Source organism: Festucalex cinctus, chromosome 3, assembly GCF_051991245.1.
Source record: "Festucalex cinctus isolate MCC-2025b chromosome 3, RoL_Fcin_1.0, whole genome shotgun sequence".
Classification (NCBI taxonomy): Eukaryota; Metazoa; Chordata; class Actinopteri; order Syngnathiformes; family Syngnathidae; genus Festucalex; species Festucalex cinctus.
Window position 1 is genome coordinate 26,114,718 of NC_135413.1, and position 22,104 is coordinate 26,136,821.

The 22,104-nt window shown below is 40.0% G+C and overlaps 1 protein-coding gene across 11 annotated transcripts in view; it reads left to right on the forward strand.

Moving 5' to 3' along the window:
- Positions 1–22,104, forward strand: part of LOC144016251 (pleckstrin homology domain-containing family A member 7-like) — an 87,312-nt gene that overhangs the window by 8,892 nt on the left and 56,316 nt on the right. Inside the window, exon 1 of one of the 11 annotated variants that reach the window (XM_077517128.1) lies at positions 15,604–16,257. The exons of 9 other annotated variants lie outside the window; for them this stretch is intronic. In XM_077517128.1, the coding sequence (XP_077373254.1) occupies positions 16,187–16,257 (71 nt within the window). In that variant the 5' untranslated portion in view covers positions 15,604–16,186. Of the gene's footprint in view, positions 1–15,603; positions 16,258–20,510; positions 20,637–22,104 lie in introns of those variants that run through there. One more of the 11 variants, XM_077517133.1, reaches the window with a different exon arrangement.

Sequence of the window (22,104 nt, forward strand, 5' to 3'; positions counted from 1 at the left end):
AAAATGCTATAGTGTGTCCCTAAGGTGGTACAATAAGCAAATAGGCAAAAATTGGCAAGGTGAGAAACATAATGATTCAATACAATATCTAGTGCGAGATAGAACCCAATAAGTGGCACAATTTCCCACAAAAGCCACACAGATTTCTGCTAGCTTTTCTTTTGGTTTCACATCTGAACTAGAATGAGTCTAATTGAGATGCAACCAGGTTAATTAGCAAGATTAGCAAGAAAATTGCCACAAAGCAACACTCGTCTCTAAACAGAGGTGTTATTTTTGGAGGCCCATTTAGGTGTTTCAGTGTGTGTCTTTGAAGTGGGCCTGAAAATAAAATGTCCTGAATATTTAACCTGGCCCTCAGGCTGCAGTATTAATCCTCCCAATCTCGCAGAGGGATCTGAATTAAACACAGGAAGGTTGACTGGTAGTTATTCAGGCCACTCCGTACGGTGATCGGTCCTACTGGGGTTCTAATATCGCCCGCCATCTTTCGGAAAAGGTTTAGCAGGGATGTATATGAAGTCATCTAGAGAATGTTTGACCTTTGTGCCGCGTTTGGCTTGGAATAAAATGTCAGTGCTGCACATCGGCGTGTACGCTGGCATCTCTTTCATGCCCCCAGTCAAAATGTCAACACATTTCGTGTGCGTGACAACTGCAGAACATCTGTGTCTGTTTACCTGCAACACAAACAGAAGTTACAGTATGTGGGCTATTTCCTCTCAAAGGGTCTGCTAGCTTTTCAGACATCAAAACGAAGGTTAGAAATTGAGATTAGTTTGCCTGACGATTCCACTTATTGATTCCTCTCAGAAAAAAAACAAACAGCACTTTCATTGACTGGCGCTTGGCTGCTGGTGAGGCCGCTTAAAGCGCTTCCTTGGGCAGTTGGGCTCACGTCTCATCTCTCTTGGATGTCTCTCAGGATGATGCCCCGAATCCCTCTGCAGGTGGCACTTAACTCAATTGCTCCCAAAAATTTATAAATACATTCTATTTTAAATATGACCATGCTCCCAAAAACGTATTTATACGTTTTTGTTTTATTTTAATTTTTTTTTTTTTTATGCTAGATCATACAGAAGGATTTGATGCAGCCTCTGAACTGAAGTGATTGCTTGAAACGATGGTAGTTATTACAAAAACGTCCAGCAGGTGGCTGCAGAGTATAAGCGGTTAACCAGGGCCCATGTTTTAAACAGATTTGTGAATAATGATGAAACTTAGCTATATTCTAATGCTAATTGCTGCAAAATGGAAACAGATAGAAATATACGTTTTTTTTCCTGATGAAAGAAAAGACTAATTTTTCTTTTGGTAGTTTCCATGTTTTTATAGCAATAGAACATAATATTCTGTGGATCTTGAAAAATCCGTCAAAATCCAGTAAAACAGTCGGGAGCGAATGGGGTTGCTTCTGGGAGTGAATGAGTTAAAAGTGTATTTTGTATTGTATAATTGTGTGAAAAATATTTAGCAATATCAGGTCAACTTTTTTCTTTATTACAAAACAATTATTTGTTTTATAGCTGAATTGGTTTTTGAGTAAGCTGAATGCAAAATATTAGTAGTCAAAGTGTGCAAACAAAATCTATATTGGATATGATTATGTTTGTGTACTGACGCCCATCCATTTAACATAGGTTTGAATGTGATTGGTTTATTCTGGCAGTGTGCACACTTGCAGGGTACAGGTCACGTTATTAGCGGAAAAAGTTTTGAAGTGATTTGTTTTGGTCTCATTTTTTATCATAAAAGAAAAGACGTTCGAACTGGGGTGTGAAGACTTTTTATATCCATGTATAAATTCCCAAGATGTAGAAGTCAAGTCTCAAGGATACAGTACCTAAAACCTTTGAGGGTACCAGCCCAAGACGTTGTAGTCATTTATGTGTTAGCTTTAAAGCTATATACGCCAGCATGACTGATGTTGCAAACTGCTTGCCTGGCATTCATTTTACAGTGTATTCAGTCATTTTTGCAGGTCTGTATGAAAGGTAATTATTTTGACAATGTTGTCAACTAAAAAAATTCTGTTTTTATTTGGCCACTGTCGTGTATATGTATCAGTCCGAAATGGTGGTACAGTAGGATTCAGCTCAAATCACAGGGCTAGTTCTTGGGATAGGTTAGGCTAGATTAGCTTGATGCTTTTTTGTTGTTGTTTTTATCCTGGAAGAATCCTAAATAAAGTTGAGTGGAAAATGCGGGCCACAATATTGGACTCCAAGGTTAAGTGGTTTCCAGTCCCAAAAGGACCAGCTAAACTCCTGAGATGTACAAGTCAAATGTCAAGGATACAAAATGATACAATTGAAGACATTGTTTCGTCGGCTGTTGCTAACATGAGTCATGTAAACTTATCAGGATGAGAAAGAAACGACCACCTTTGCCGTGAACTGATTACATTTTTCACTGTTGTCAGTTACACAGATGATTACTTCAGTTAAGAAGGTTACACAAAATCATTTGTGTAGCTCAGGGATGGGCCACAATTTTTCATCAGTGCAACTGAGGTGCCACAGAGAGGAGGACCATGCACTTCCTAACCAGATGCGTATAATGCCATTTTAAATATAGACAAAATATGTGCCGGTCCGCCAATAGCGACAATAATTCACACCCATTGAAATACATTAGAAACATTAGGCAGGGTCATAGGGGCGATTTAAAATTTATTTCTTTATTTTTGTAAACCACAAAAAATCTTCCAAAAAAATAAACCTCCATTATGTGTTTAAAAAAAAAAAGAAAAAAAAAAAAAGGTAATTAACTCATTAACTCCCAGCCATTTTCAGTTGGAGTAACCACTTTGGGCTGTTTTACTGGATTTTGACTGATTTTGTGAGGCCCACAGAATATTGTGTTCGATTGCTATAAAAACATGGAACTTACCAAAAGAAAGATTAGCATCTCATTTCATCAGGAAATTTTTTTGTATCTGTTTCCGTTTTGCAGCAATTACAGTTTCATCAATATTCATTCAAATTCCCAAAAAGAGCTTATTGCAACATGATCCTGGCTGATCTCTTATACTCTGCTGACACCTGCTGGTCGTTTTTTTTGAATAACTACCATTGCTTTAAGCCACCTCTTCATACCAGAAGCTGCATCAAAGCCTTCTGTATGCTCTTGCATAAAAAGCATCCAAACTTATAAATACGTTTTTGGGAATGAAGGACAGTGTTAAAAAACATATTTACACGTTTTTGGGTTTGAATGAGTTAAATAAAAAAATAAATAAAAAAATCATCAAACAGATGAATCTACGGTCGCACTTATGAGGGGGGTCCACTGTAGTAGAGGAAACATGTTGTTGTTGTTTTTCAAAAGATTTTTCGAAAATGAATTGAAGGGCCACTCAGTCTCAGTGTGGGCACGATGGTTTGCATCGGCAGTTGCTCATCCCTGGTTTAACTATAATGACATGACAATAGATGTGCGTGGCAAGTATCCAGAGAGGCCCGACCGATCTAACAAAAAGAATAAAGATCTGCTAAATCGGAATCAAGCAATAACAACATCAGAGTTGTAGGTGAAAAAAACAAAGAAGGGCAACAGAACTTGAGACATGAAAACCTGTGTTAACAAGGTTGCCATTTCCTCCGAGCAAAAACACAGAGAAGCCTTATTTGTCTGGAACTGGAAATTGCGGTGGGTGACCATCTGTGTCCAACCCGGAGCAAAGGAGGACTCGCACAATGGCGCGATTGAGGGACAAACAACAAGACGGTTGAGACCATGTCAAAGCTTGGCCTGGTTGGAGGACACAATCGGCCTTGTGTCAGTGGAACGAGATGGGCGAGGTTGCCGGGTCGCCAAAAACATTAGTCAGAGGGGTTAGGGAACCATGCCGTGTGTAGCTGTGAGGCGTTTGTAGTCGCGAATCATCTCGCGTTGAGGTGCTTTTGACTTGGAGGAAGGAAGGATGGGGACCTGCTGCAGCCGAAAGCCAACCCACCAAACCGGGGTCGAGTTGGTTCCTGTCAAACGGCGTGTTATCTTTGCTGTGACGAATGAGGGGGCGACCAGTCTTGATCATCGTCAACTCTCCACAAGGAATCCGTTGTGTGATTCGAGGTATGCTAAAGTGTTTGTTAGCTTGTTAGCTTCCTTGTCCAAGCACCTTATTATTTAGCCATTGGTTGCCTTGGGATCTGCAGTCAACGTTTTGGAAAAAAATAGCTCACAGTTCTTGCGTGTTTACTTTTTTTTTTTTTTTTCACGAGAGCTGATTGAGTGGGCACCATTAAAATAAAATGGAAACTCCATTGATTAATACAACAAATAGAAATTACATATTTGGATGTGGCTCATGCACACTTTTCATTCCATCAGAATTCACTTCAACCATTACTTGGCTTTGCTTTTTTTTTATTGCACAAACATTTACGAATGAAAACAAAAATAAGCACTTCAGCCCCCTCAAGCTCTTGCTCTACAAAAGAAAAAAATGTGAAGCAGATGGAATGTAAAACATTTAACATCCAAACACACACCCCTGCAGAAACAATTTGGCATTCCCAGCACCTGTTTCCATCTATTTGAATGGATGGCATGTTTTACAGCTGAACTACTCTCAGGCGATGCGATAATAATGCAGCAGCGCTGTCAGGTGTGCCATCAAATGAGATCAAATGCATTGTCTGCAAATGAAAGTTTTCCACTGCGCAATACAATCATGGCAGTACAATTTCTTTGACAATGTATTGTAACCTGTTGACGTTCGCGGGAGACAAGGCCAACATCTTCAATAGCGCATTTTGGAGGAAGTAGTGATGTCGTTCAGCGTGAATTTGAACAATGATTGCAATTTTGGTCGAATCAGAGACGATCTCTGATCTGCAGTTGCAAGAAGCGCCACTAGATGGCTCTACATAATTTATGAAAAATTATGTAAGTGCATTGTATGCTGCAAGTAACCAGGATGTGAAATTTGGTGATTTCAGGCAGAACCCATAAATAAAAAGTAAATGACAGCAATAAACAACACAAAATGTTAGCAGTAATAAATAATTATATTGGATTTTGTTGTGATATGACCATTTTTTTTTTTTGTGGCAAAAATATCACTATGTGAGTTTAAAAAACACACACATTTTTTTTTACATTAATGTATTATGAAACTAGTACAGTTTATGATAAAAATAAATATACTGTTAATGTTAAAATGTAGGATTAAAAAAATAGAACAATTGCTCTGTATAAGAAGATTTTCACTTTTATTGCCAAGGGTTTGCCTAATATTGTCTGTATTGAGTTTGTGAGGGAATGTTTTTAATTGTTTTCTTTACTTAATTTTTTGGAGTGCATTTTTTGCAGTGTTGAGTGTTCAAAATACTCTTAATTAATCTTATACAATATGGTCATTATTATTTTCTACAAGTTACTATTACATTGTTTAGCATTGATACACTCAATTTCTGGATATGTTAACAATTTTTTTTTTTTTTTTTTTACCATATTCATATTCACAAATTATTATTATTTTTTTGGTCCATATTCACAAAACAGAGCCCAGTCTCATTGTTATGTAGTGGTTAACATTTTGGGACGTTTCCTACATAATTACTTATTAAGCGTACTTGCACTTACATATTAATATTTTGCTGTAGACCCACAGCCAAATTCGTCAAAAAAATAAGTCTGATTGTTATATAGTAACAATTTATACGATTTCATCCTATAAAATCTGGTGTCCGACGTGGATGTCACTCTTTTTACTCACAAACCGAGTGACTTTCAGGCTCCTGCACAATCGAAATATTGTGCTAGTTTGTGTGTAAGTAAGCATCAGCGAGCGTCACAGAACAAAATGTTTGGCTCGTCTTTTGTTGCGGCTGTTTCTTGCTGGAGGCGGGATGGATAGATGGATGGATGGATGGATGGAGGCGGGGCTGTGCCTTTTGTGTACCAGAGATTCAGTCAATGACTTAGAAGGGCGACATAGTTGCTCAATGGCCTCATACGAGACGAGACATCTTTAATAACTGCTGCCACGTTGCCTGGCAGTTGGTCACTTTTCACCCCGCTCCACCCTTCGTTCAAACCAGCAGAGGAATATGGATTTCATCAAAAGAGCAGCGGAGGTTTTTCACTTGCTTACATTTGTCTCAAATATGGATTGTCCTCCTGCATGGTTGCTGCTTTATTGGCAAAAAGGCAGCGGAATTAACCGCTCCAATTGCCCAGCAAATTTGTGATGCGCAGGTACCTGATGTGGGTACAAATGTTCCAAACACATTGACGTAGAATCACTTTGATCATACTGGGCCCGCTGTCTGCTTTTTATTCAGATGTTTTTTTGTTGTTGTTGTGAGGGCGACAAAATGACGCAAGCGGTAAAAAGCAGTCCATTAGAGGCGTAAAAGCATTGCCGGGGCACTGCAACCGTGAAGTTAAGAGGATCCTGATGTGCTTCCACTGCCATGTTACCATACTGCCGTACTGTATTTCTGCAAAACTGCCACTCGGTCGATTTTGTTTTTGCTTTGACTTGTGGACATGAACATATTCTTTATCCTCAGCAAAATAAAAAAAAAAAAAAATCATATTAGCTTACCAAGTCAGTTGTAGAACTCCTCTTCATGTGTTTCTGCATTATATTGCCCCCTGGTGGCCAAACATGTCTAAATAGGAAAGTTGAAGACAGAGAGATGACAGAGAGATGAGCTTGTAATGTTGGGCAAGGGCTGAGTTTAGCTTGTTTGTTAGCGGTGTTTTTTTTTTTTTTTTTTTTTGCATTTACTTCAAATCAAATCACCTGTAAGTCATTTATTTTATTTTATTTTTTAGGGTTATGTTGAAAGAAGTGTGCTTTTAAGTGTACCAAATGGAGGGAGTAAAAGTAATAAGTTGTCAGAAAGTACATATGCTTTACAAATCTTATGTACATTAACAAAGTATTTGTTACTCCTTTCTGGAATATACCAATGCATTTTGATATTGCAGTACTCAAAAAAAAAAAATAACAAAAATAAAAAAAAATGGTTACAACTACGGCCTGACTGATTAATCGGTTGGCTGATATCTGTTGGCGATCAGTTCGCAACATGGATCAGTGGTATGGTGGTTGTCTCCCAACCCAGAGGTTGCGGGTTCGATCCCATGCTATTGTGACCACGTCGAAGTATCATTGAGCAAGACACTGAGCCCCCAATTGTTCCTGATGCTGTGTCATCAGTAGGTGAATGGGTAGTCAAAATGTAAAGAGCTTTGTGGGCCTTGAAAGGTGGAAAAGCGCTATATTAATGAAGTGCCATTTGCCATAATTGACCTGTAATATGGCTTCTAAAAATTGTCAGAAATGGTTGAGTCCCCCCCATCCTCCCATTTACTGCGGATTTCTTTTCCTGGTTTTCTCTATGCATCAGAAAATTACAACATAAGTCAAAGATATTGCTATCTAATTATCCCCCCCCCAAAATTCGGCCGATTTTTGCAGATTTACACTGTTGAAAAATTTAATACTAAATTACAAAGTCTCGTAAAACACTTCAAATTTTCTGCCTGCAAATCATATCTTTATTGTTGTAAGCATTGAGGGAGCAAAAACTAAATGTGGTTTTTCATAATGTATTTATATTTTTAATTTACCAGCCGATTAATCGGTTATCTGAGTTTTATTCTGCTAAACATTATCAGAATAAAATAAAAACACCTCACATCTCTAGCTAGAACACCATGTTTTCACATAGAGAACATGTGATAGGCTGCTATCAATTATTTTTCGGACTGAATCAACGCAACATAAACACACACACACACACACACACATTATGCGGTAGTTACGCAGATGAGACGATGCCATTACGCTAAAAAGCGCCGGCGTTGCAATTTGATTGTTGCACTTATCTGTCGCCTCCGTTCGGGCTTCTGTGTACATTTCAGTCAGCCCTCTTTTTTTTTTAATATTGGTTTGCTATTTACTGTCGCCGGAGTCCAATTTGTTGCCTGCAGAATTGTTATTAGCTCTGTTCTGTCTCTGCGGACCGAGTTCGCTTCGCATATCAAGAGGGCCTCATCAAATGGTGTGGATGAAGAAGTGAAAGGGAGACACAGGTGACACTGCTACTTTTATATTGGACACAGGTGCGTGGTCAAGGGGTTGCTCTTTATTATTATTTTTTTAGCTGTGACACGTCCTAATAGAGGCAGGAGCTTGTTCTGTAAAAAGAAAAAAAAATGAATTACAGGCATGGGTCTCATGTCAGAGTTGTTAAAAGCGTAATGTTGTGTTGTTTATACTTTAATCTTCATGTACATAGTCGACTAATTCTCTCAACCAGCCTGCTGGAGTTATTTGTATGCAATTTGCAACGTGCTGTAAGTCCATCACGAATCTACCGGTACACTAATGCTAGAGAGGTAACGGTATGAAAATTTCACAACACGATTATCGTGACTGTAGCCGTCCCTCACCTCAGTCAGCAGACGAGATATTTTCAGATGGCTGATTCACTTTAGTGCAAATGAACACCAAATCAGAACCATCCATCCATCCATCCATCCATCCATCCATCCATCAGTTCCTTCATAAGCACCAATAATATTAGCCGTTCTTCGCTGAGGATAAAGAATATGTGCCTGTAAGTAGTGTTATATTGTCCCATTAAACCCGCAAATCAGGGTTAAAACACTGTAGAGAGAATCTATGTTACGTTTCACTTAATAAAGTATCCCGCGAGTATCTAATAACACCAACTGTGGACATATTCAAATGTACCTAATATGCTATTCACAACAGATGCTAAAATATGCTAATAGTCCAGTCCTCTAATATCCCCTTCAGTTATCAGATAATTAAATAACTCAGAGACTTGCCCTGAGGTGCAAGAATCTCATTTGGAGCCTGGTTCTTCAACGCTTGCTAATCAGGCGCAAGCAAGAACTGATCCAGAACCGGCTGGACCCAATCACACACACACACACACACACACACACACAAAAAGATTAAGATTTGGACTAATTGTAGTGTCAGATTGCAGCATGGAAGATAGACCAGTGTGATGATGCCCGGAGGCACAAACTTGAAGTTTTATTAATAGCACAGCCGTGTGTGTGCGTGCGTGTGTGCGTGTTTGTGTGGATGAGAATCGGGTTCAACAGACCCTGCAGGCATACAAACACGCACACACACACTCCCCTCTATGGGCTTAATAACAGGTTGAGAGTGCGATTGATGATCAGGTTCTCTTCTGGATGGAGTCCCACCAGGCAGCGATGAGAGGAAATAAGGGAGGAATGTCTGACATGGTGATTTATATTTGACAAAAAAAAAAGTATGTGTGGGCATCAAAAGGACAAAATTATACAAAAAATGACAGTTTATTGCTCAGTAACTACAAAAAAAATGACAGTTTATGAGATTTGTATGGCTTGTGGGAAATTGATTGTGGATTAAACTGTCATGCAAGGTGTAGTACGCTCAACTGAATTTGATGCAAGTTGTGCTCAGTGACCGACTGAAAGGTTGTCTATCATCGTACGTGACCTGTGATTGACTGGCGACCAATCCAGGGCATAGTCTGCCTTTTGACCTACTCCAGATCGCTGCCTAATGGAAGTGCAGCTGAACTGCATCTGCATTTGAAGTAATTGAGAAAAAAAAAGAAAGATGAGCAAGTTGTAGAACTGTCACAATTAATCGATTAATCGACAAGTATTATCAAATTAATTGACAGCTATTTTAACTCATTCACTCACAGCCATTTTCACAGAAGCAATCCCTTTCACTCCTGGCTGTTTTACTAGATTTTGACAGATTTTGCAAGACCCACAGAATATTGTGTTCTATATCTATAAAAACATGGAACCTGCCAAAACAATGATCAGAGGCTTCTTTCATCAGGAAAAGAAAGTATATTTCTCTGTTTCCGTTTTGCAGCAATTAGCATTAGAATAGAGCTAGGTTTCATCATTATTCACAAATCTGTTTAGAACTGTGGGGAAATCAACCTGTTTATATCATGGCCCTGGTTGATCTCTTATACTTTTTTTGCCACCTGTTGGCCGTGTTTGTAATAATTACCATCGCTTCAACTGTTCTCTCTAGTTCAGAAGAGGCTGTGTCAAAGCCTTCTTTAGGCTCTAGCATAAAAAACACAAAACAAAACATAAAAACGTATAAATCCGTCTTTGGGACATGTAAAACATTTAAAATAGAACATATCTATACGTTTTTGGGAGCAAATGAGTAAATAAATAATTGAGTAATCATTTGGTGCCATTTTTTCAATTTAAAAATTTTAAATTGTCCACATCCTCTGATTTCAGCATATCAACAGTAATTGTTCACTGATTTCTGTTGTCCTTCATGAGAGAATACCGTAAAATCCAGGTTTTTACTTCGGAAAACAATGACCGAACGGGTAATGCTAATATAACATCAACCCAACCTAATTTTTTTAAATCACTATCCGAATATGAAGTGCAAAATAAACACCAATCACTGGTTAATAAACAGTAATCAGGGAGAAATTGCTTTTGTTATACATTTTAATGCAAAATCTAATGAATCTGATTAATCGATTAATCGACTGAATAACCGATAGGTTAAACGATTCTAAAAATATTCGATAGTGACAGCACTAACCAGAAGACATGCCCTTTTACATTAGTGGACATCTTTGATAGCCTATCCTTAGAAGACAAAAGGGCTTTTGCTTTGATAAAGGAAGACTAGAACGTCACCTTCACTGGACTCTAAAGAAGCCGAGCTGCACTGTGTTTGTTCACGGCGTACGCAAACTTCCTATCCCTGACAATGATCTTTAAATCATTATCATTGAGCATTTTTTTTTTGCAACCGGGAAATAAACAATGGCAGAAATTTTCCACCGGGAGTGAACAACAAAGCTGAAAGGAGGTTTGGCTTGTTCCCAAAGCGTCGTGTAGCGCGGACCGGAATGATCTCAGGTGTGACCTTGAGCGCGGCGGCGTGTTGCGGTGGGCGGGAGGGAGGAGGGATTTTGAGATGTGACGGGGCCCGTAAGCCAGCTGCCGGCTCAGTCGCACTACCGCCGCGAGGCTTGTGGATAACGGGCTGCGTTCCCATGTGTTTTCCAACCCAGATTAGATGCAAGTCAGGATTACATTTGCAGACGAAAACAAACAGCAGGAGCGCTATCGCCGCCTCCCCGCACATCCTATCTTCCCTTTTCATCCCGTCCGATGTCTCGTCGTGCTGCTTCCTCCCAGCTGACAATTGCTTCCTCTTCACTTTCTGAGTGACTGTGATGTAACCAGCCAATTACAGCACACTTCCCCACCGCCTCGGGGCCGTATAACTATATTCACCCTGTGCGTGGATCTTGACCCAATGCCCCCTCCATATTTTCTGCTTGGTACCTAACCGTGCCTAAGCAGGTACCAACAATCAGAGTGTTGTGTGCTGAAGGGTTGGATCCCAAAACGCAGACACAAATAAGGTTTTAACTATTTATTCACGTAACTTGACTAACCTAAAAACGAGAATGCATCGAGAATCACGACACGCCAAGCCCCCCTTGGGCAGCGGAGAAGCACAGCGAAACAGTGAGCAATAATCCGGCGAACACGCACATTTCTCAGACCCTTAAATAGAAAGTCAATCAATCTAATTGCTTGCGGCTAACATGAGTACTAGTACTGACATGGAATTCTCTGATTGGTTGTTGATAATTACAGATAGTTTCTGACATCAACAAACATCATATAGCATAAACAAAATCCTTGACATCATATAGTCCAGACATCATATAGCCTAAAACTAGTTGAAACTGGATGCTGTTACATCAATACCAAAACAGACACATAACGGGTCGGGAACTCTAGCGCACGGTCATGAACTCTACTCTAACTTAACCCAGGCGTGACCCCCAGACAAAGAGACAAGACCCACAAGACCCAAAACATTACTCCTGCATGACTCGAGTCATGACACAGAGCTCATCTGTTTTCTGGGTTTGAGCTGTGATTGGTCGTTACTAGTGCTGTCACTATTTTATATTGAATTGGTTAATTGGGTTCATTTTAATTTTGCATTTAAGTGTATTACAAAAGCATTTTTACAACTGATTACTGTTTATTAACCAGTGAGTGGTGTTTATTTCATACTTCATATTCGTATCGTGGTTTAAAAAAAAAAAAGGTGGTGGGGGTGGGGGGGATTGGTTCGGTCATTGTTTTCCAAAGTGAAAACAGATGTCTTACTTTGATTAAACACAGACGATAATCGGTCTTCTTTCATGAAGAACGACAGAAATTAGTGAACAATTAAGGTTGATATGCTGAAATCAGAGGATTTGGACAATTTTAAATGAAAAAAATGGCTCGATTATTATAATAGTAGTCGATTAATTTGATAATTGATTACTTGTCGATTAATTGGTTAATTTGGACAGCTCTAGTTATTACCTGGGCCCTTAGGCACTTGAGATGTCATTGTCATTGGATATTAAGTGACAAAATCCTGAGATGGATAAAAATGGGTGGATTTTGCTGCTTAATCCATATTACACAAGAATAATGTTAATCAGAATGCCGTTTTCAGACTAGTGGTTGCGCATAAAAAAAAATAAAGTAAAATACTTGACTGACTAGACTCTTGAGTCTGTCCCAGCTGACAGTGGACGGGATCAGTGCTGTCACTATCAAATATTTTTAGAATCGTTTAACCTATCAATTATTCAGTCGATTGTTGTTATTACTATGATACAGTCATTGTTTTCCAAAGTAAAAACAGACATTTGTGTTTATTCAAAATAAGACACATGCAGTCTTCTTTTGTGAAAGACTATAGAAACAATCACTGTTGATATGCTGAAATCAGATGATTTGGACAATTAAAAATGACTCCAAACGATTACTCGATTATTAAAATAGTTGTCGGATAATTTGATAATTGATTACTTGTTGATTGATCAATTACTTTTGACGGCTCTAGGCGGGCTGCCATGTCCACATTGGACTGGTCACTGGTCAATCACAGGGAATCCCATTAGCTAATCTAATTATTATACTGCCATTATACTTTTAATCTCGCATATCCCCAGGGTAGCGTCAATCTAATCAAAGAGTTTTACAAGCATTGGCGGTTGGTGCAGCAGCTGTGAGGATGCCAGCAGCATCCTGCCCAGGTGTAGCACAGTCGACCTTGCAGCAAGGTCAAGTTAGTCCCGTCCAAGTGTGCCGCACACCTGGATTTAGCTCATCGGCCACCTGTCGCATGCTTAACTGGAAGCTTGATCCATTACCATGCTGCCTTCCTTCTGTTTTCCTTTATGATGATCATTCTTTATGATCATTCTTCTTCTGTTTTAATTCTTCTTAGGAAGTCACAGTTGTCCCATCATTGGGGACCTCTTTTAATAGAACAGATTGGGAGGCTACTCCTAATATTCCTTGGGAGGGACGAACAAGTGCTTTTTTTCCCCGACTTTTTCTCTACTTTGCAAAAAGCTGGAGTTTGCACCGTCCTTCATCTTCCATCTCTCGCTGTAACTACTCACCCCTCCTTTCTCTGCTCAGCTGAGAAGGAGGAAAAAAAAGTGGCTAGCCTCTCGTCATTAACTTCAAAGAGGCAATTTTCACAAGCAGCCATTCATATTGTAGCTGCTTGCAAGTCTCCTAAAAGAAAACATTGAAAAGCTCATTAGCGATGACGGCCCGTTTTAGTGGTAATTAAAACTTTGACTTATTAAAACCCCCGTAAACCATCAAACCGGTAATCCGCGCATGCCTAATCGCCACTTCTTCGTTTTAATAAACCAAATGCCGACATCCTTCCAATCTGTTGTAACAAGGGCCAGTCTACCTAATCAAGGGACAAAAATGGTGGTGGCGGATTATGAATAAAACATAAAAGAGTGTGGCAGGAAATGAAAAGAAAACACCACAGCGGGAGGTGGAGTTGACAGAGATAGAACGCTGCCGGCTCATTTAAACGGCCTTTTAGGCACTGCTCGAAAATGCTTCGGGAACAACGATAAGGAAGATGAAGTACACAGCTGGCGCGCTCAAAGGTCAGCTGTTGGATTTTTGGCGAGCATGGAAACAGTGGCACCTTGAGTTACAAATGATGAGTTTTTGGAGTGTTTTTGATGTTTATTTATTTATTTATTTTGTTGTGTTGCCAAAATTTCACCTACGATCAATCACTTACTATAATGACCTTGCATGTGGGCAAGGAGAGCCACAGTCTCTAATTTAGCCACGCCCACGCCCCTGAACTCATTCACTTTCAGCCATTTTCACAGAAGCGATCCCCTTCACTCCCGGCTGCTTTACTGGAATTTGACTAATTTTGCAAGGCCCACAGAAAATCGTGTTCTATTGCTATAAAAACATGCAACCTACCAAAAGAGAGATTAAAGTCTCTTCTTTCACCAGGAACAAAAAAGTATATTTATATCTGTTTCCGTACTGTAGCAATTAGCATTAGAATATAGTTTTTTCATTATTCACATGGGCCTGGTTGATCTCTTATACTCTGCTGCCACATGTTGGCCATTTGCATAATAACTACCATTTCTTCAACCGTTCTTTGCAGTTGAGAGGCTGCATCAAGGCCTTCTGTATGCTCTAGCATTAAAAACAACAACAAAAAAACGTATAAATACGTCTTTGGGACACTTACAACATTTAAAATTTTATTTTTTATTTTATATTTATACGTTTTTTGGAGCAAATGAGTTAAGGAAATACATCCAACACACAAAAACTGCTGTAATTACACTTAATTAACAAGAATATCTGATTGTGAAGATTATCTATGTGCCTGAAAATCTTTCTCGAATATATGAGTACATTAAATTTGCTTAGTCACAAAATTAAACAAGTCGAAGTAACTAAAATTGTAATCATCACAGTTTGCAAAAGCCACTGTAAATTCACGAAATATTTGTGTCATGGTTTGGGTTTAGTTTGGGTAGATTTTGTTACTTTTGTCATGGCTTAGGTTTAATTTTGGTTCAGTTTGATTTTGTCCTCATGTTTCTTTAAGTTCAGTCATGATCTGTGTTTTGCGTTGTTGTCCTTGTGCTCCCCCTTGTCTTGTCTTGTCAAGCATTGTCCTGCCCACCTGTGTTTACCTGACTGTGACGTCAGAACCCTCTGCCACTTGTCTTGCCCAACTGTGTCTCGTTGTGTCAATTAGTATGTGGGTATTTAGTTTCTTGTCTCCCTTCTGTCCGCGTCGATTCATTGTTGTTTTCATCCCATAATGCTGCCGTTTTTTTTGTTTTTTTTTGCCTTGTTGTTGCTGTTGTTGTTGCGCTGCCCAGACATTGTTTTCTTGATTCAAATTCAAATCTTTTTATTTTTTTTATTTTTATTTTTTGATTTTTATTTTTTTACTTTAATTTCTAAAATGTGAAGTGGAACTTTTGCTGACCAAGCATTCAAGGGTGATGTTTCTGTACTTCGAGACAGTTTGCTGAGGTTACGCAAGCTCGACCAGAAACGATGAGCTCAGGTGTTTGCGTTCAGGTGTCAAATGACACCTGAGTCACAGTTTGAGTGGGCATGTAAACATCGTCACGTTTGCTTCCTTCTCTCTCTCTCTCTCTCTCTCTCGCTCTCTCTCTCTCTCGTCCTTTCCGTCCCACAGCGGCTTGCATCCTGTCAGTAGCGCACGAGGCAGGATAGGAAGGAGCCTCTCTCTGTATACCTCCCTCTCTCTCTCCTTCCTCTCCACTTCCCGCCTCTCCTCCTCCGGCCACAGACGCTCGCTGGTCTTTTTTTGCGAGGCGGGAAAGCCGGAACAGAGCCAGCGGTTGGTTCTCGGCTCAAAAGACGAACGGGACCGCAGATTCTGGATGAATTTGCCACGCTCCGCGAACTTTAGCGGGGCGGGAGGGATGCGCGAGGATGGACGTCGGGAGGGGGTTGACCTCAAAGACAGCTGTTCCGTCTGATTACTCCCGAGAGCCTCGGGGAGGAAGGGGAAGGCGAGCGTCTGACTCTCGGCGGGATCGCAACGGGAGCTTGTGATGTCACTCCTCACCTGGGGCGCTTGTCTGGGGTTGTGCTGAGTAGTTGTTTGTGGGTTTGTCCCAAAAAGCAGGAGTGCATTCCAGGTGTGCAAACCACTGCGTAGTCTCATTTGACATCATTTCCCGGAGCCGCTCGGTGGACGTTGATTTATGTGAGACCACCGAAATAGAAACAGCACTTGTGGACTCATAGGGAAATACAAAGAAGCATCATGTGGAATCAGTCGGGATACTGCAATCACATCCCTCAGCCTGGATATCCCTTCTACCACGCTCCTTGCAGGTATGCGACCTAGATACCGACGTTCCAAACCGGGTGTCTTAAAGTGTGGCGTAGATTGCTAGGAGTTTGATTTGAACGGTTTACAAACAATCCTGGTTGGTGAAACATGATCCAGTTGGTAGAATGGTTCTTTTCCTACCTGTAGATCACATGTTCAGTTCACAGTCCCCCACCAAAGACCCCCAGTACCATGTTGAAGATTTCTTGAGCGCTTTGAGCACCTTGAAGTTAGAAAAGCACAACACTGAACCTCTGTTTATTACCTCTGTGATAAAGTGAAACCGTAGAATTATTTTATTATATATAAAAAAACTCCCACAAACTTTCAACACATTTAAAAACACATTTACAAAACACATATTTTCAACACATTTTAAGTGAAAATTGGATATTGTGAAAAACTTTATTTCTGCCTTATTTCAGTGGTTCAACTAAGAAAGCCATCAATTATATAGATTGACTAAATACAGTGAAATATTTCATGATTAAAAACATAGTTGTGCTGTTTACAGCAGTGAATGAAAACTCCAAATAAAACATATAAACAAACACAAAAAAACAGCCAAAAATAAAAGCTAAAAAAGTCATGTTCTTTTTTTCCCAGATAGATCCTGGATTCTTGTTCGGTGGCGTACCGTTATTGTGATTTTTTTATTTTTTTTATTGTATTTTTTTTTACATTATACATTCATCTAATTTGGTTAGATTGCTGCTGCTGCTGCTGATGATGATATGGATGATATACAATACAACAAAATACTGTACATAGGCATAGCAAAATTGAAAGCCTCATCTATATGCTAGCCCGAGGACCCGCCCCCTCATTGGCCAATCTGCATATATAGACGCTGGCGCAAGTGACGCAAGTTAGTTGCAACACAACCCAGCATTACTCCAAGGCATTTTTGTTTATTTGAATTGTTCTCCTAACTAATATTTTGAGAAAATAAGCCCCCCATTCATCACAAACATTGATGGCATTGATTTGGAGGATGGATGTGTTTAGGATTACCCGCCCAAAACATAATTTTCCACAAAACCTTATAGGGTGAAGCTTGTACCAAGCAGGAATGTTTTGACACAAATCGGGATAAAGTTGCCAATTGAGGAACACTGAAACAGTTCTCGACATTTTCTGTCATTTCCCTGTGAATATTCAATGACTGTTGATGACTAAAGGTGGGGAAATATTTGCTTCGGTGTATAATTTGGTGCAGATACAAATTGTGGTTGTTGAATGACCAAAATCATGCTTGTTTAAATATGTAATATCATATGTTTTAGGTAAGAGTCTGACGTTTGTGTAGCCTGATTTGAATTCATCACAGGAGTTTACTAGGTCATTTGGTGCCTGTTGTGGTCCAACAGGTTATTCCGGGTTTGTTAATTGTGTGCATCTGCTCCAACCGAAATACTCAACCGGTTTTACCTGTAATAGAATTTTTCTAGAAAAGCGTGTTTATTGTTCCTGCTGTGTCATGTAGTTTAAAAAAAAACACACACACACACCAAAAAGCAACAAACACAACTATTGTTTTATTGTAATTCATGCTATTGTTGGCTTCCAACATGTTCTTTCCATCCAGCTACATTCCCCGGGAGGGTGGCGGCCAACGAAGAGCAGACCCCTGCCCACGTCTGGCTCTATATCAGATACTGTCGTAGCCACAGACCCCTGACTGCTGCTGGGGCGCTGCACTGCTCATTCATTGTGGCTATGTGTTATTCATGCAGCTCTGCAATGTCTTCAATCACATCTTTTCAAAATGAAGTCTTTAATTATCCCTAAAAATCCCACTTAATTCTTGAATATACTTTTGAAAGTCCATAAAAATGTCATACACTCACTAAACAGAAACAAGTTAAAGATCTTAAGACAACGTTTCATTTTGTTGAGTGCGTAAGGTAGATTTGGATGGAAAAAAAATGCTGCGAGCCACAAGCTGAAGAATTGTTGAGCATGAAATATTGCCCACTCTTGGTCATATTTAGGAAGAGTGGTCATAAATGTCAAGTGGCCTCTAAAACAAGCCATCTTTAAAATAGACTAACGCAATGTTGTACTGCAATAAAGTGGACATTCTTGATTGGATGTCAAGTAATATTATCAGACAAATGTTTTAATTTATTCATTTATTGTTTAAATCCCTCTGCCTATTTGTGAGCAGCAGCAGCGGAGGCGGTGTTGGTAGGCGGTGATCTTTGCTTCGGGGCAAGGGGAATTAGCTGCGGAATGACTCATAGCCAGGTTCCGCCGGGCAGGTCGCCGACCAACCATATCAGCCAGGAAGTTTGCCTTCATCTCCGTAAACCCTCTGAAACAACTCAATCGACGCTACTTGCTCCTACTGCAGTGTCTCACGGAGGCTGAGTCAGCCTCGAATTGGTACACCTGTAGAGCGTCTGACATTTGCTGCATTCAGGGAATGTCTGACATTTGAGGTAGTTGATTGAGATGCTTCTGCTGTCTCGTTCTTTTTTTTTTTTTTAGCCAAATCACTGTCCTTCAACTGATGCCTCAATGTCGCTGTTCTTTATAAAAAAAATATATATATATATTTCCCGCCTCAATTGTTAAGCCTCATTGTAATGCAGATAGAAAATCCCACTGAGGGACTTCTTGTTCACCTTCAACTTATTGCAATAGTAAGATAAAAATATTAAAGTTATTAAAAGGAAATTGCTAGTTGGAAAAATTCTGATTTGTAATGTATACTTGTGGCCCATGAGTGTAATTAAAGGGGAAGTCCCCCCCCCCCCCCCCCCCCTTTTTTTGTTTTGTTTTTTGGACGATAATATGTTCTATGCAGCCCCAGTAGTCTAAATATGGTATTCTGGATGATATGTGATTAGTGGAATATGAGATAAGCAGCAAAATCCGGCCATTTTTATCCATCTCAAGGGGCGGCCATTTTGCCATTTGCTGTCGACTGAAGATTACATCAATATTGCTCGGGCCAAGTAACAACCAATCACAGCTCAGCTTCAGAAAACAGGTGAGCTGTGATTGGTCACTGCTTGAGCCCTGACCAACATTGTTGTTATCGTCAGTCGACATCAAGTGTCAAAATGGCCGCCCCCTGAGATAGGTAAAAATGGCTGGATTTTGCTTCATAACTCATATTCCACAAATGTAATATTAATCAAAATGTCATGTTTAGTCCAGTGAGGCCACATCTAATGTATTATTGTCAAGAAATGTTTAAGGTTGACTTCCACTTTAAGTCTGCTGCCCGAGTGTTTAAGCCAGTAGCTTGTTTGCCCAATTGCTTGTTATCTTTTTTTCTTATCTTGTTTTTTTTTTAATTAATTAATGAAAATTTTAACAAATCTATTGGCATTGAACATATGTCACTCGCCCGTTACCGTCCTTGATAGACATTCAGCTGTTTGTTCTTAACCACAGAACAAGTAAGCTACAGTAGTCCAATAGCTTGCCTGAGAGCCTACTAGCTAGTTGGCTCGTTAGCTATTTAGCTTCCTGGCGAGTTAGCAAGCAGGACATTTGTTGATTAGCCGCCTCTGTTTTTAGCAAGTCTTTTAGCACACTCATTAGCCAGATGATTTGGCAGTCATATTATCAGCCCAGGACATTTGTTGTTTGGCAACAGAATCCTGTAAGATGGGCTACTAACTTGCAAGTTAGCCTCTTCTCTAGTCTGCTCATTAGCTGGTTTGCAGTAAGTCACATAAACATGAGTCATAAGTACGTAAGTGTCAAGTATTAACTAATTAAAATTTCAAGCAAGTCACAAGTGAAGTCATGCAATCTTACTCTGTCACAACACACATTTGCCGTTTTGCACTCAGTGTCGGTACTTGCGTTAGTTAGCTGCACTAACAAATTCCTAAGGTCCCACACAGTCTTTGTATTGCCTATTATTTTATTGTCTTCTCAATGAAACACATAACCTCCATAAAGCTTAGCCTTAGTTAATGTTTGAACAGCTATTGGTTAGCAAAACCATGGAGTTAACCTAGGTTCGCTATATCTTGAACACGCTAATTTTGAAAGACTCGTGAAGTCATATTTTTCAATTCTAAGTCTTGTAAGTTTTAATCAAGCAAAGTTCCAAGTCTGGTTGATTTACAGTAAGTCAGACTCAGGTCTGTCAAGTCATGTGACTCTAGTCCACTGCCTCTCCCAGTTAGCTTGCGAGTCATTTAGCCGCCAGCTCTGACTCTGGTGTGTGTCTTATCGATCACCACGGTGGTGGCAGTTAATCATTACCTCATCTGTTAGAGGTGACCATCAGGACTCGCCCGCATTTTTGTTGCCCTAATCCAGTACTGCGGAATGGAAGTAGTGCTTGCTGACCAGACTCTGACGCTCATTTCACTTATCCGGAATGAGATGACAGGGTCAGCCTAGCTCGGAGGTGAGCGTCAAAATGTGTGTGTTTCTGTGTGCACTTGTCTAGCATATTTTTAACACAATTGGTGGGAGAGACTGAGGGTCAAAAGCTGTGACTGAGGTTCAACAACATTTGTGAACTTTGCGCTGTAGCAACATTGAGCTTATTTAGATTGTGTTATTTGGCGGTTTTGTTTTATCTGTTACTTGTAGAATTTGTATAGAAAAAAAAAAGTAAGATAAGACAACGTGGAACAAGTGAAGCACTGAATACTTTATAGATGCACTGTATATTTAAAATTATATTGTTGTAAGAAGGCTGCGGATGTGCTCCAATTCTCATTTTCTCCCCGTTAGGCCGCAACAGCAATAAGACGTCTGTCAGCCGATGATTGATGATTCTCTTAAATATTTACAGAATGTGCGTATGTGTGTGCATGTGCGATATCCCGTTGAGTAATGTGTGTGACAGATGAAACTCTCTCCGGTGTGGAATCTTTTACCGCCTTCTCTGCCGCTGTCGTCTTGGGTGCATGTCGGAAAATAAATGTATTTCTAAAAAGATGTTAAAAGATAAAAAAAAAAAAAAGGAAATTTTGTGCTTAATCACGGCGGGAGTCTTTAAATGCGGAGAGTTGGCAAGCTTGCCGTGTCGGAGCCATGATAAACCTTTCACGCAGAACACAGCTAAGGCATAAGGCGACACGGCATCCGCTGTCTGGTCTTTTTTTTGCTAGCATGTAAAAATAGTACTTTCCAGCTATTGTTACCTCCTTTATCAATTATGCATTTCACCATCTCCGAGATGCTATCGTTAGCCGGCTCGCTATTTTTGCCCCTTCCCTCTGGAGACTTGCACCGTGCACACGTAGCGCCCTCGCCGACTCCTGTCAATCACTCTGGATGTTTTCTCCCTTTCCTGATGTGGTGTGGTGGGCACTGACACTTTGACAAGAGGTCCTAGCGGAATTACACCCCGAAGGTCACGGTGGCAGTCCACTCAGTCGGAACATTCAGCATTCCTTGACACAAGCGTTGTTTTTCCCCACAATGACATCTGACACTGAAGCTCCGAGCTAACACCAACTGTTTTTTTTTTTTGGACAGCCCGTTTAGACAGAAGACATGATGGGCTGTATTAATTGCACCGTCCACTGGTTGTCACCAAATCCATTCCCCAGCCATTGTCACAGTGGAATTACTGCAAGGTATCAGTATCAGTCTAGTAGTTTCTAATAGTTTGTGATGTACTTGAGATGACAAACACAGCACACCGCGTACGATATCTGGTGCAGTACCAAGACTAACCTGTGAGAGGCAGCATTGTCAGCGGGGATCCAGACTGCTGGGAAATATAAGGAACGAGAGAGTAGTAGAAGACGAAGAAGAAGCTAGGCTAACTGTTAGCTTCTGTGGTAACTGTACTGCACTGACAAAGTCTTCTTTGCCAATTTTATTGTGGCGAATGACTTGTGAGACATTTTGACAATCCA